We start from the raw sequence: 14,288 nt of genomic DNA on the forward strand, positions 1-14,288 counted from the left end.
AGTTATGAAATTTATTGCCTGAATATATTTCTGGTTTTTCTCTTTGTTTCCTTGAGTTAAAAGTTTTAGTTTGAGACGAGATATAAAAGTTGAGCTGTAGAAATAGAGAGGGTGTCATGAAAGGGCAGATAAGCATGGGCGATAAGTAGAAATCGTTCTCTGAAGCTTCCGTACGAATTTGTCAGTGCTTTCGCGGCTGTCGTTCTAACCGGCATTTTTGACGGGTGGTTCAAGGTGCTAATTCAGCATCAGATTAAGTTTCGGTTTCAATTTCTGCTCGAACAATATTCAGCAAAGTTAGTTGACTGGCGACCGTGATCGCGATAACTACACTTTCACTCGGTAGAACGGATCGAAATGGTGAGCAGAAGGGCGAGGTTTTTATAAGAATAATCTTATCAAGCTCTCCCATCGATCCCCACCTATAAAATTGTTTATTTTTCTACCTAATAAAGTAAACATTTCCATGATATGTGAGCCCTCATAATTATCTAAGAAACGTTTTGACCTGTAATTACAAAAATTTGATTCTTTACTCAGAAAACTTAAAGATGTTCATGATTTTTAAGTTTAAAAAAAATTATGTTGACCTAGGCCATGAATCTCCATGTCACTTTAAAGTTTAAACATAAATTTCTTTATAAATTTATGATGCGAATATGAAAAATAATAATATTTCGGTTAAGGCCAAACCTCAACACATTCTGCAGCTGAGTGAGGAGCAGCGGAGCAGCTTCGTCGGCTCCTTTGACCGTGTGCTCAGCGACATCGATGGTGTCCTGTGGACTATGGAGCACAATATTCCACGGGCTGCCGATGGATACGCTGCCCTCGAGCGGAAAGGCAAGCAAATTACCTTCGTCACCAACAACAGCGTTCGTACGGTGAATAATTGCGTTAGACGCTTTGCCAAGATCGGGATGCAGGTGCAGCCAGAGCAGATCTGGCATCCGGCTCAGTCCATTGTCAACTATCTCCGTAGCATCAACTTCCAGGGCCTTATCTATATCATCGCCACTCAGCCGTTCAAGGAGGTGTTGAGAGAGGCAGGATTCCAGCTTCTCGACGGAGTGAGTGATAACTAAGAGTTCCTCCCTGGTTTCTAGTGGGTGGAACGAAGTCAACCATCAGAAATACCTATAGCAATTTCCTTGCAGCCCAACGAGTTTATCGAGGAGAGCTACGAGAGTCTGGCCAAGCACATCTTCGATAAGGAGCCGGTTCGCGCTGTGATCATCGACGTGGACTTCAACCTAAGTTCTCCAAAGCTTCTGCGTGCCCATCTTTACCTAAGGCGTCCGGAATGCCTGTTGATTGGAGGCGCCACAGATCGACTGCTTCCAGTGGCCAAGGGTGTGAACATTATTGGTCCAGGTGCTTTCGCATCCATTTTGGTGGAGGCCAGCGGAAGGGAGCCCATCACATTGGGCAAACCAGGACGTGCGCTGGGTGAACTGATCATTGGTCACTTCAAGATCGATCAGCCCCGACGTGTACTCATGATCGGAGATATGTTGGCTCAAGATATTGGCTTTGGTCGGCAGTTTGGCTTCCAAACCCTGCTTGTCCTCAGCGGCGGATGCACTAGAGAACAGCTTCTTGCGGAGACGAATCCACTACACATTCCAGACTATTATGCCGATAGCATGGCTGATGTGACCCAAATGCTGGGTGAAGCGCCCAGGGCGCATGTTTAGTCGATGGACAAACTCGATGTAAGGAAGACCGGGTGTCCTTTTACCCGGAGGGCTATATTTATGGGTACCTGGGTTATTGATTCACTATATTATATCATCACAATATCGTTATCGTTATCTGAAATATAAATCACACTAAGCAAACGAAACCGGAATAGTTCGAAGTTGGGGAATTCCAGGAACATAAAGTTACTGCAATCGCTGTAACCATATCCATAATAGATTTTTTATGTACATATTCGAGTGTATATGTATGTAGAAAGATGAGTCAATATAGCCGTGTTAGTCATTAGCTGATGTTCAGCAACTCAGAGTTATATTAGTTATCTAAAATATAACTCACTCTTAGTAAGCAAAACCTCATAACACTCCTATTAGAAAAAATAAATTTATTTTTCACATTTTTGGATAGATAAAAGTGTTCAATATTTATTTTAAATATTGTTCAAAATCTATGGGATATTTAAATATATACATATAAGAGTAAATTATTCAAAACTAAAATCTACAAAAAGAAAATTAAAATGGTTTTTAAAATATAAAACCGAATTGGATTTGATATGAAGTCTCGAAACAAGTAACTGCTGATTATGCGGACCACACACTAATTTATTGATTCTGAATCCAAAATACTTTTGGCTTCTGCCTGCCATCAGCAAATACGCGATTAAAATGCAATAGATTACCATGACAAACACTCGAAACGCTATCAAGTCAAAAGCGCCGAGTCAGGATTACTCAATTCTCTATTGTTTGGGGCTATTTGACCGAGGTAATCAACCAGATAGTCCGGCATCTGTGGATGGTCATCCGGTAGTCGCTGAATGTCCTCTAGCTTAGTGCCACCAGTGAGGACGAGTAGTGTCTGGTAGCCACTGGCGCGGGCAAATCCAATGTCGCTGGCCAGACTGTCGCCCACGAAGAGTACGCGGCTCGGCGGGATTTCCGGATGACGATCCAGTAAAATCTTGCGCAGATCCTCTCCAGGTTTGCCAAGTGTGGTGGGCTGACGGCCAACTGATTGGGTCACGACATCGATAAAGGCTCCGGGACCTGTTTTAAGGGTGAAAGACATTTGTAAAATATATATATAAATTATATACTTGTGTACGAAATTCTCACCTATAATCTCACCCTTGCCGAACGGAATTAATGCATCGGCAGCTCCGGCCAGAAACAGGCACTTGGGATTCTGCAGCTGGACATGTGCGCGCATCATCTTGGCCGCCGACAGATTGAAGTCTACATCAATGATAACCGCATCCACTGAGTCGCCGGAAAATATGGCCTCGTGCAAGTCTTTAAGGCTTTTAATGATTCCACTTCCACTCTATTAGAGATTCATTAAAGGGAGATCAAGAAAGGTTACGTCTAAGTTTTGATCACTTACATCTTCTGCCAGACGAAATCCGGCATCCACAAGGAGTTCCTTAAATGGAGGCGTGGCCAGGCAGTAAATAAGTCCTTCGAAATTGATAGATTTTAGATGATCGCAAATGGTTTGGGCAGGATGAATGATTTGATGCTGGCAATATAAGGATAATCTATGTAGATGAAGTATGCCATAAGCTTATCTTTCCTCACTCACCTCATCAATCTTAAGTTGGCCCTGTTTCTCGAACTTCTCGATGTGATCTTTAACCGAACTTATACTGTTGTTGGTCACGAAGGTCACCTGCTTGCCAAGATCCGCCAAATGGGTCAGAGCTTCAGCAGAACCGGGTATAAATTCCCTCAGGGGATACCAAACCACTCCTTGAAGTATGATCCCAGATTAAGCTGGCCTTAAAGGTCTGGCTATAAAGAAAACTCACCATCGCAATCGCAGAAAACCAAATCAAAAGAGTCAAAGAATGCCTCGCGCTCCTTTTCATTCATCGTAGAGAGATGTTTTGCCTGGGGAGTGATATGATATGATATACAAACTATATAATTTTTGAAATATTATCCCTTAAGATTTAATTAAAAATCGAAAAGCTGGCTACTGATCTCAGTATCTTGAAATTCGCTTATCCAACCAGATCTATTACCTATTATTTATACTTTTTATTATACCCACCGTACTCATTCCGATCGAGTGTTACAAAAGCGACACAAATCCGGATTTAGAGTGGTTTTGGGAAGGGATTCCGGCTTAGATTCCGATTCTTGGCAGCTCAAAGTTCCAGTCGAGCGATGCGACTCAACCACATTGTCAGAGACAGATTTGTAACTAAGTCCAGTGAGACGAGCGTGCCAATCTGGAAGACCCAAGCAAAGACAATTGCTGAGTCTGAAAAGGGGGCGATTGCATTACACATTTCAAATTGCATTAGACCAGCAGCTAGTTCAGTGTGAAGATTGGGGGCGAGGCAAGTGGTACACACTGCAGGGAAATATTTAGATTAGTTGAAAATATAAATGATATTTAAGAAAAAGTATAGAAAAGAATTCATTTTATATGGAAACTTAAAAGCAATAGGTTCAGGAATTGATTTAAAATTAAGCCATAAGTTTAAATTAGAAATTATAGAAAGAGCTTCCTATAAAGATATTTTGCAAGTGTAGTTCCACCTCAATCGTTCGTAATCCATGGCTTGTTTTCCGGGACCGAGGTGATATGGGGTAGTAAGTGGTGTCTCTGTCAATTGAATGTTGTCCAGTCAAGTCGCCGGGTAGCGTTCCAATTGATTTGCTTTCATCGCATTTCAATTGAGTGCAGCTTATGCCATCTTATCCAGTCCATCCGGTTTACTTTCCATAAAACAAAAATAGTCTTAAGATAAACAAAATAGGATCAATAGATAAACACTAGATATTTTCACTTATATCTCACTGTTAACATTAATGGAGTTAAACCCATTTTTTTATTTGTTACTTCTTTTTTTTTTTGTTTGGATTCACATGCAGACCAGCACACAAAACAATTCGTTTCTGGCTTAATATCTATCGTAATCGTAGTTGTTATTGTTATTATTATCGTATAAATATGTTTATCAAAACAACAATTCACTATAGGTGTACGTACTGGTAGCATTTAGAGTTCTACAAAATATTGCGAAATGTGCAATGCTCTCGCTTGGCAATAATCAACAATAAAAACAATGGATTAGAGGGAGAGGATGAACCATACCATATATGTATATGTCTGAGTTTGTGGGTAACATTGTAAGGTACATTGGATTGTTTCTTAGTGTTTAATGTTAGCATATTATAACTTGCACACATCTTGTGGTATATATATAATTCGTTTCTTATTCTTATCGATTTCTTCATGATCGATCCATCATCCCTATAGGTATGTAGAAATAGCTACCAAAGGTTCCATTCTTTTTTCAATTTTATTTTTAAATTATAAATACTCCTTGTTAATGCACTTTGGACGTGTGTATATAATGTAAAAATATTCAAATACATATCTCTATAACTGTATATTCTGTTTTCGATTTTGTGTGCTGCTAAAGCGTCTTGGCCACACAATGATCTTACGGGATGATGATTCAATTCTCTAGGCTCTTCTGCCGGGAGTTGCATGAATTCATACCCAATACGATCCGTTTGGAAAATCAATTAACAATATATATAAAACCCTATTCGTGTGTGTATATAAAAATGCAATTGCTTGACTTGGAGCTCCGATGCCCCCGTATTCGTTGAGCATTTTCAATGCAAACACAGTACAAAAATCATCTTAAGTACGAAGCACAACTTCCATGCGATAACATTAGATGGATCCCAACATATTCGCCTGTCTGTATATACAAAAGTTCTGCTAACTACGTGTTATGCTCGAGAAACCAAGGAATGATCTGATGTACATGCAGCTCCCATTTGCCGTTCCTTAAACAAAGGAGGTGGCTTCATCGCGTTTAAGGATTACAGTCTCGTTTTGAGGCTGACGCGGTTCGCTTTCCGAAGTTTTTTGGTTACCCAGTTCCGTTTGTGCCATCTTCATGGCGTGCTGTTTCTCGTAGTCGATGATGTGCTCCCGCAACAAGAAGTTTTCCCGTGTGATGCGCTTCAACAGGCGTCCCGAAACATCCGGTACGGCCCAACGCAGGATACCCTGTAGCATGGTGATAAAGGTCTGGATGGGTGAATGTAAAGAAGGTTAATTCAAAGCTCAAATCTAGTATTTATTGGCTCTTTTCACCTGGTAAATGACGATGAAGGCCAGCCGACCCGTCAGTATCTTCCAATATATCATGGGACGTTTATAGGGGTGCGGATCCGTTGGCGAGTTTCGGAATTCGGTGTAGCGACACACGGTCTCGTTTACATGTTGACTGCCACCCAGCAACGGCTGTACTTGGAAATCCTTGGTGTTGAACACAGCCAGCGTGAAGTTCAGATAGTTGTTAAGCTCGGGATCATTCATAGAGGCGGCGTACACGATTTTCGGTATAAGGTTCGTGCTAAATGCGATGATCATTGCCTGCAAAGCAAATCAAAATGTGGGATTAGAATACATCATAACGTAGGGACATGAATTCCTAATTAACTCACACTCGAGGCCACGGCTATCCGGGTGACGACGGTCATGATGTTATGCCAAACTCCAATATCGCGAGCTCGCATTCCAACTGGCCGTCGCAGGAAGCGCAGCATCTTGATGGCGTCCAGCCGCACCTCTATCACATTGTTTAGCAGGGCTAAAAGCGGCGCCAAGGGGAAGGCCAAACTAAACAGGGTGATGAAGCCAAATTGCACAACTAGGAAGAAGAATGTTAATTAATATATAAAGACAATCCTAAAAGATTGAATCTTTATGGCTTACCCATTTCAAGGTATTCAACGTAAAGCGAATTGTTCTCGGCGGGCAGTAGATTATAGTCCTCGGTGAATTGGTTATAGGGCACGAGACGCTGATCCTGGTGACTCTTGTACCAACCATGGCGGTAGCTAAGCTCTTTAAAGGTGCGCATTAGATACGGGATTAGCATCTCCACAATGGCGTTGATCGCCTGCTTGCCAGCCATGATAATCACCAACTGCATACAGAGCTCCATAAGGCAGCCGCCAGGATTGCATTCCTCCTGGCGAAAGCCCAGTACCCGATTATACTTGGCCGGGTAGCCGACAAACTTGCCCTTGAGGAAGGCGATGTAAAAAAGTGATGAGTAGTAATTGACAAACTGGAACACATAGTTTTTGATAGTCAGGCTCTCGTCGTACTCCGTCTGAGTGCGACAGTACTCGTAGTTGGTTAGCTTCACTGCCAAGTTAGAGTATACCATGTCCAGCAGCGAGATTACAATGAGGTCAATGATACCCGCCGTCATCGGAAGGATCATAACCTTAAAGGTCATCGAATTCTCACTGCCCAGAATGCTATGTGAAGCTCGCTGTGCCATTCTATAGATGATTATTCCGGCTATGGCAATGACTGATATGCAAATCTATAAAACAAAATCAATAAATGAGTATTTGAAACTCGATAGAGATTTAAAGTACTGACAAACAATATCATGATGCTATAACTAGTGAAGTTTGGCAGGAACTTGATACTCCAAAAGGGCACATCCGGATCCAAAACGTTCCGTTTGCCAGTCTGATCCTGTTCATAAGCTTTTCCGGCCAGCCTTCTCGAATGCGATATTTTGGCCAAGTATTGCGGACGCGGATGCTCCACATGGTGGGTAAAACCTGTCAGTCCCCAGCGATGCACCAGACCAGCCGAGTAGCGCTTCCAAAACTCCAGATATACCACAGCCCAAATGGCCATCGATAGGGCAAACACCACCGTCATATTGTTGTCTATCAGATAGTTGAACTTGGAAGAGGTACATGTCTCGTTTAGTCGCCAAAAGTCACAGCTGCGGTCGCACTGTGGACACATTATTGTCCCATTATCGTTACAAATGTCCCGGCTAATCGGATCGCTGCTCCACGTGATGAACCCGTACAGGAAACATAACACTCCGAAAACACTAATGGGTATCAGCATTTGCGTGTAGAATCCCAGCCAAGCGAAGTATAGTGCCACCTTTGCTCCAAAGTAGTCTTTAATTTGGTCCAGTGGTTGCAGGCTGAAATATTATGGATTAACCATTTTCATTAATTTTCTGATATTAATGGATATATAAAGAGGATTTTTCTTACTTTTTCCACTTGGATATGTTGGCCCACTCCTTGAGCAGACGATCGCGATCGTCCTTCTGCAATTAAAAGTTTGTGGTTTTATAAATAAGACATCCGATAGTAGGATATATATGTCTGTATAAACCTACATCGTGCAGGGTATAGGCGCAGGTATAAACGCCATCTTGGACGAGCTTCTCGATGCCCAGATTGTCAGCCGTCTCCTCGCCTTCGATGAAATGCTGTCGCTGCAGAATAAAGTTGATGATGGAATAGCGGGTGCTGGCGTCAAGGAAGTTTGGATGCTCCGTGTCGTACAGCTCCAGATAGTTGCGGGAGAACTCAAGATGGATGCGAGGTTCACGTTCCGGAAACAGAGCCGTATTCAATTGCACGGAGCTAAAGAGACTGCGACACATGCGGCTGAAGCAGGATTTAAATTGATGCGCCGACTCGGCGAATATTTGATCCTGACCGGGAATTGGCTTCAGCGGAACCTTGATCTTGAGTATTTCCGCATAACGATACAGGACATCCGCCGGTGCATGAATCTTGATAAAATGCACTCGCTGCACTTTGTTGTGCTCCAGCTGCAAGCCCTCCCGCTGCAGGTTCGCCTCGAAGATCTCGCACTTGCGCCGATGCTCCTCCGATTGATCCTCTCCATTGTATGCCAATACAAAGTCCACGCTGCGTTTGCCATCATCGAAACGTCTGTACGTCTGTATATTTTGGATTATTTTGTGATCCAAAGATCCAGAGATGGGAAGAGAATGATAGAGAGATAAAGAGCATTAGAAATCAGTCATAGGAGTGAGTCACTCGAGAGAGATCTTAAAAATACATCTGCTTATCATCTAGACGGAAACAAAGCGTGTGGGTGCGTGTGCCTAAACACTTCCCCTTTCCCTCTTGGCCACCCTATCACCGTGGAAGACTCCTCCCGCTCATCTCCGGAGCCCATGCAGTTAAGGAGACACCACTTTAGCATAATAACAACCGGCGGAATCCCAACACCGACAAAATAGCGACGAGCGACAACAAACTACGCAACCGTTTTGGCCGAGATACAAGAGGCAAATAATGTGATTTCGTTGCGATCAGTAGGGACGAGTACTGATTATGCTCAGCTTTTTGCTTGAATCAGCTTTAGCTGCTCCAGAGAGTTTCTAACTTACATATTAAATTACAATATACAAAAAATTCTCAATAAGTGTTCATACCCATTCCCGCAAGCAAACTATAGGAAATAGAGAAATATAAACAAACAAAGGAGAGCGTGAAAGAAGGCGGCAAGAACTTTATCAAGTGCAGAATACTATATCATTACAGCAACAGTATATGTACGCGAAGAATGTGTGCGGTGGTCGCTCGATAAATAGGATCCTCTTAAAAATTGCAATTATATTAGAAAATTGCAATTATATTTTTCTTATGTTATTGGAGTATCTGATTATATATACATTTACATTATTCCAAAAGATCGTTTTTCAAACTCTTTACTTTGATTTTTTAAGTAAATATTTTCATGAATGGACAGCAAAATTGGTTCCGTTAAAATACGTTTTGAAAATTTAAAAATTTAAAATTCTTAGAATGCATATACGGGAAGGATTCGTTCTAGCAGCGACCACTGCACCAGCGATTAAAATAATTCTTATGTGAAAGCTTAGATGATAGCTCCTGGCAATGGGATGAAAATGGATGTGGCAAATGGGTTGAGATGGAGCAATAGCAACCGCAAGGCAAACATGACAGTGAGATCGATGTGTGTGCGAGGGATAAAGACATCGGCAGCAGTGCAAAAGCAAAGGCTTTTCTTTTTTGATTGGTTTTCATTTTTGATATGTGCTTAATCGTTGTGGAACGTAATTGGTTTTGAAATTTGAATTTGATCGTATGTTACTGTCGTTGTTGTTTACCCTTGATTTCCACTGGGAGTATGTTATTGGCAATTTCTTATCTTTATTAGAAATGTTGCTACTAGTTCTTAACAGACGTCTAGAGACCTCATCGTCACCACCTCCTTGTCCTCCATCTCCGGTCACACCGATCCCCGTGGGCAGGTGGTTTCGTCCATTTTGTAGGGCAGTTATTTGGGCAGCGATTGCGGCGTCCGTTTGATCACCATTACCGCTACCGCCACCACCGTTCAAGTGCTCCAGCGCTGTCGATTGCCGATAGCCGGGTTGCCAGGCTAGCGCTGAATGTTCGGCTGCTGATCCGCTGCCACCCAAACGCATGCTGCTTCTGCCCTCATCTCCGGCAAGATCGACAGCCGAATGGTAGATGGTGTTCCTCGACTGCGAGATTGATTTGCGATGGGCCGCGGCAGCAGCCGCCGCTTCCGACTCGGCCAGCGATATGGTGTCGAAATACAGGCTCTCCCGTTCGTCCATTTCCGATTCGGGATAGTCGTAGTCGTGGGTGCGGACTGCAACGAAGGTTGAGATTAGTCTGAAGTTCTTGTAGTAGTTGAGATGAGGTCAGATGAGTTGATTGGTGAGAGAGGTGAGGCGGTGGTGGTGATGAATTAGTTGTTACATTTCCACACTCCAATTGCAATGAAAAGTGCATGATTTTATTTCAAATTTAAGCTTATTTATGGAATAAAAGTGTTTATAACGTGAGAAATTATAGAAACCACAATTAATAATGAAAGCATATCAGAGTTTACTAATATATAAATTCTGATGAATGAAAGTGATTCTCCTCTTCTATATATAAACAAGAGCTTGCATATCAAGTTGTTTTCCTAAAAATAACCTTGAACGTCCCAAAAAACACTCCAGTTTTAAATTACTTGACCTAATCCCCTTATTAACAAATATTCAATTAGCTGGCATGACATAACACCAACGCCCATGAATATTTTGATCGTTGTACCCATAGATATAGGAACTACCTCGACCTTTCCTGACTGAACAAAACTGGACGCAATAAATATTTTAAGCGATAAGTTTCAATGACTTGGACTGTGCAATGTTACTTATTTTTAGTTATTTACTAATTAGTAATGGTTACAAAAGTGAAAAAAGTACGTTCTACAAATTATTCTAACGTTAGAAACAATAACTATGGATCATTATAAATGATTTTCCATTGTTATTAATTGAGATTAATGGCGGAACTGGTCTAGAAATAGCAAACCTTTCATTATTAATTATTGATAAGCCCTGGAAATCCCGATAGTGAGTCTGTGGCCATGATAATGGGGATGATGGAATTTGATGGCCCACTAGGCTGGGCCAATTTGGAAGCCAACTTATCAGAGGCCAGCTGTCGCTGATACCAGTTCGCCTGACTCATTTAAATGCGGTCAATTACATAAGTGCCCCATAAGTGCGTTTATAACCCATGGAAAAATGCGTGTGAGAGTTTCGATGAATGAATAAATGGATGGATGGATGGATGGATGGATGGATGGGGTGGCAAGTGCGACTACTGGTGATGATGATCAGTTTCCGGCGCAGGAAACCCCATCTTCTTTTTTGTTTGGAAAACTAAACTAAAAACGGTTAAACAATACCAAATGAAGCTCGAATCGAATCTAAACAATGCTAAAAGTCCAAAGATCGTAACGATATATAGAACTTATACTGGAAATGAAACAAGTTGGCCGATCAATTCGATTATATATATGGTTTATAGTATATAGTATAGTATGTGTGTACATAATAAGACTGAACAAACAAATTTGCATGACAACGAACGGGTGCGATGTTGGATTTGTTGTTTACTCGTTTAAGTATTTACCCGCCGAATACATGATTGGTGGTAGCAGAGGAAGAGCAAGGTGAATGTCTTGGCGGCAGTTTTATTCTTTTTGATTTTTTTGTTTTTGGTTTTGGAAGTCGATGATCGATCGCTGTGATCCCTCTCAGAAATCCAGCTGATCCTTCTGATCCCTCGTATCGTGTCCTGGCGACAGTGGATCCTTCTTAACTTTCGGATTTTTCGTCACTTTCTCAGCGGCTGCGCAACGGCACCGACTTCCACGCATTACGATTTTCAAACTGCCGGCAGTGAAAAAAGAGCGATATTTGTGCAGGAAATAAGCTCGTGACTCCAAAAAAAAATGTATATATATTTTATATATCAAAAAAAAAAAAAAAGGAAACAATTGAAACTAAAACCCAAGCACACACAGAGATTCACCCGCGAATGATGTCAGAGGGAAAAATAAATGCACAGCCAGAGAGAAGAAATGTGCGTACGCTCGCGTTGTTTGGCGATTACTGAAAACAGAGTACGAAATAAATAATAGAGGCAGAAATACACAAATTCGGTTCGGGCTTGCCAGTCAGCTAACCAACCTCAGAATTCACCGACAGCCACAATAAACTGATTGCCCAAATAGGCGTGCAGTTTAGACGTAACGTCGCACAGTGCCCAGAGATCGAGGAAAATAATATATCTGCTAAAGATAGTTCTCTAGATTTTACAAAACCCAAGCGAAATGTTTTCAAAAAAGTTTCATTTGAAACTATTTTTTAACCATTTTCATGCAAACATTTCATGATATGGCTTTTAAATGGTACATTATTTAATGAGATATACAAGGAAGTTGTCAATTAATTTAGAATTTTGAGATCAGAAAAATGTATTTTACTGAAGCTTAAAAGTTAATCTCAATTAACTCTTAAACTGGGTTCTGGGAAAGTATAAACAGACTATGTTTATTATTTTTCAAATAAAATGTCAAATGTTCATTAGATAAGCAATATCGCTGAGCATTTAACTTTTTTATATTACTTGAAATTCAATTTTTATTACTCTATTGCCACTGTAACTATAAGAACATTAATACTGAAAAAAAAGCATCCAGTCGGGTCAAATGTTTTGCGAGAGAACAAACTCATCTTAAAAAAATAAATCGAAATAGTCGATTGCGGTTTAGATTCGGGATCGTATGTGTAATTCTATTATTCCCCGTCTGTATACTTAATATACACAACTTTTAATGCACTGCGATCGTATATTTTTTCCTGAATTTCTTCAATTTACGGCGAGCGAAATAAAATAATAGTGCCAGTTTAATGGGTGGTGCTTATTTTAATGAATTTTTGTGGATTGGCATTCTCAAAATATTGGGTGAGGGATGCTATACTTCAACCTTTCGGATGGAAAATTTTTAAAATTCTGTTTTGAACAGATAGTTGAGTTTTTCTGGATTTTGAACACTAAATCTTTGATTTGAAGAACATGGTTTTAAAATCCATTTAAAGAAAAAAAGCCATTGACAGCCTATAAAAAACACCAGCATGATTTATGATTGGTGTCAACTAACGTGACCCTTTTGGAAATACCCCATATATGGAATACATTTTGTATGCTAAAATCTGGTTTAAAGATTTTTAAGACAATGGTTATTGAAAGATATATTCTTGTCTATATGATTAGTGAACAGAACAAATTTTTAAATGAGACAATCTGTGAATAATATTTCACTGTACATAATTATAAAGATATAAAAGTTCTTTAAGTAGCACTCTGCCGTATTATGTTAACCCATTTATACAAATTTCCTTCGGAAAGTGTTGTATACAAAATGCCAAAATACAATAGACACTAGCCAGAATCATTAACCTTGACGAAATATCAGGAATCCCTGGGTGCAAACGAATAATTAAAGAGGGAGAACACGGGTTAACGCGTCGGCGGCAAAGGTAAAGGTCAAGCTGCTCCACAGATTGTTGACAAATCAAAGTGCGAAAAGAATTCTCGCATTCGTATCTATAAGAACGAAACCTGTTTGGCATATGTATATGGAACCCATTAAAAAAGTGGGAGGAACTAGTCCAAGACACGCGAATCGTTTGGAAATGGTGAAAATACGCCGGAGAAAGCTTAATTCCCGAAATTCTCAATTCCCAATCCGGATGCCAATGATGATGATGATATTGAATTGCTGATGATGATGCACTACACCTTCAGCTCTGTCTATGTGGACATTTCTATTTTTAGCAAACTGCAGTGGCCGAAAATAAACGGAAGGTCTCTCGGTGGAATATAGAATAGTATAGCTATGGAATATCGAGATATTGGTTAGGAACAAGGCGTTAGTATAGCTGGCCAACGTGATAATTCCCATCCATTACTTTTGGCTTCCCTCCTCACCTGGTTTGTTGTCGTTGAGTTTAACTAGTGTTCACCGTAGTTGACGGCCAAGGCCATGTCCACTGTCCACTTATGTTGTCCCAATCTTGTCACTCCTGAATCGTTTCACACATCCAATAAACAAACAGTTATAATTGTTGAAGAAACCGCCAGCGACCCTTGCTTTCATTAATTTACTTTACGGCCACAAACGTTCAGATGTCCGGACGAACTAAGCGATAACTATCGCCGCAATCGATATTGCCAAGCGGCACGATGGGCAGACTTCTAGATTCTTTTACCAGTCGAGATTAAGCCGATAAAAAATTAATATGTCAAAACCAAACATAAAATTTTCTTGCATAATGCCTAAATCCTTCATGGCTTGTTATTTTCGAACAAATAGCAATAAATATATGGTCGATTACTTAG

General features: G+C 40.7%; 3 protein-coding genes across 5 annotated transcripts; 1 reads left to right on the forward strand and 2 right to left on the reverse strand.

The window, feature by feature from the left end:
• The first annotated feature begins 133 nt into the window (after nt 1-133).
• On the forward strand, nt 134-1,846 carry LOC108103029 (pyridoxal phosphate phosphatase). Its single transcript, XM_017208355.1, has 3 exons — nt 134-360; nt 687-1,070; nt 1,158-1,846. The coding sequence occupies exons 1-3, from the start codon at nt 358-360 to the stop codon at nt 1,695-1,697; spliced, it is 927 nt and encodes a 308-aa protein (XP_017063844.1). The 5' UTR covers nt 134-357; the 3' UTR covers nt 1,698-1,846.
• A 329-nt stretch (nt 1,847-2,175) lies between these two features.
• Nucleotides 2,176-3,909, reverse strand: LOC108102895 (4-nitrophenylphosphatase). Its single transcript, XM_017208100.1, has 6 exons — nt 3,757-3,909; nt 3,512-3,593; nt 3,286-3,452; nt 3,088-3,222; nt 2,820-3,027; nt 2,176-2,750 (listed from the first exon to the last, which is right to left on the reverse strand). The coding sequence occupies exons 1-6, from the start codon at nt 3,763-3,765 to the stop codon at nt 2,407-2,409; spliced, it is 945 nt and encodes a 314-aa protein (XP_017063589.1). The 5' UTR covers nt 3,766-3,909; the 3' UTR covers nt 2,176-2,406.
• A 592-nt stretch (nt 3,910-4,501) lies between these two features.
• Nucleotides 4,502-14,102, reverse strand: LOC108102949 (anoctamin-6). 3 transcript variants are annotated; one of them, XM_017208225.2, is made up of 9 exons: nt 13,878-14,102; nt 9,680-10,191; nt 7,907-8,479; nt 7,779-7,834; nt 7,135-7,705; nt 6,454-7,075; nt 6,183-6,388; nt 5,830-6,111; nt 4,502-5,763 (listed from the first exon to the last, which is right to left on the reverse strand). In XM_017208225.2, exons 2-9 carry the CDS (start codon nt 10,154-10,156, stop codon nt 5,518-5,520), a joined length of 3,033 nt encoding a protein of 1,010 aa, XP_017063714.1. In that variant the 5' UTR covers nt 10,157-10,191; nt 13,878-14,102; the 3' UTR covers nt 4,502-5,517. The 3 variants fall into 3 exon arrangements, with proteins under 3 accessions (XP_017063714.1, XP_017063715.1, XP_017063713.1); XM_017208226.2 differs by lacking the exon at nt 13,878-14,102 and adding an exon at nt 11,514-12,044 and having other exon boundaries at nt 9,767-10,191; XM_017208224.2 differs by lacking the exon at nt 13,878-14,102 and adding an exon at nt 11,514-12,044.
• Nucleotides 14,103-14,288: the final 186 nt, after the last annotated feature.

This window comes from Drosophila eugracilis, unplaced genomic scaffold (assembly GCF_018153835.1).
Source record: "Drosophila eugracilis isolate 14026-0451.02 unplaced genomic scaffold, ASM1815383v1 contig_2153, whole genome shotgun sequence".
Taxonomy (NCBI): domain Eukaryota; kingdom Metazoa; phylum Arthropoda; class Insecta; order Diptera; family Drosophilidae; genus Drosophila; species Drosophila eugracilis.

Excerpts from the sequence above, each read along its gene's own strand:
- LOC108102949 (XM_017208224.2), bottom strand. Across the intron at positions 6,389-6,453 it reads CGTTGAATACCTTGAAATGG|TTGTGCAATTTGGCTTCATC; the intron begins GTAAGCCATAAA and ends TCTTCTTCCTAG. Across the intron at positions 5,764-5,829 it reads CCTTCATCGTCATTTACCAG|ACCTTTATCACCATGCTACA; the intron begins GTGAAAAGAGCC and ends TCACCCATCCAG.
- LOC108103029 (XM_017208355.1), top strand. Across the intron at positions 1,071-1,157 it reads GATTCCAGCTTCTCGACGGA|CCCAACGAGTTTATCGAGGA; the intron begins GTGAGTGATAAC and ends ATTTCCTTGCAG.
- LOC108102895 (XM_017208100.1), bottom strand. Across the intron at positions 3,453-3,511 it reads GGTTTTCTGCGATTGCGATG|GAGTGGTTTGGTATCCCCTG; the intron begins GTGAGTTTTCTT and ends TCATACTTCAAG. Across the intron at positions 2,751-2,819 it reads CGGCAAGGGTGAGATTATAG|GTCCCGGAGCCTTTATCGAT; the intron begins GTGAGAATTTCG and ends CCCTTAAAACAG.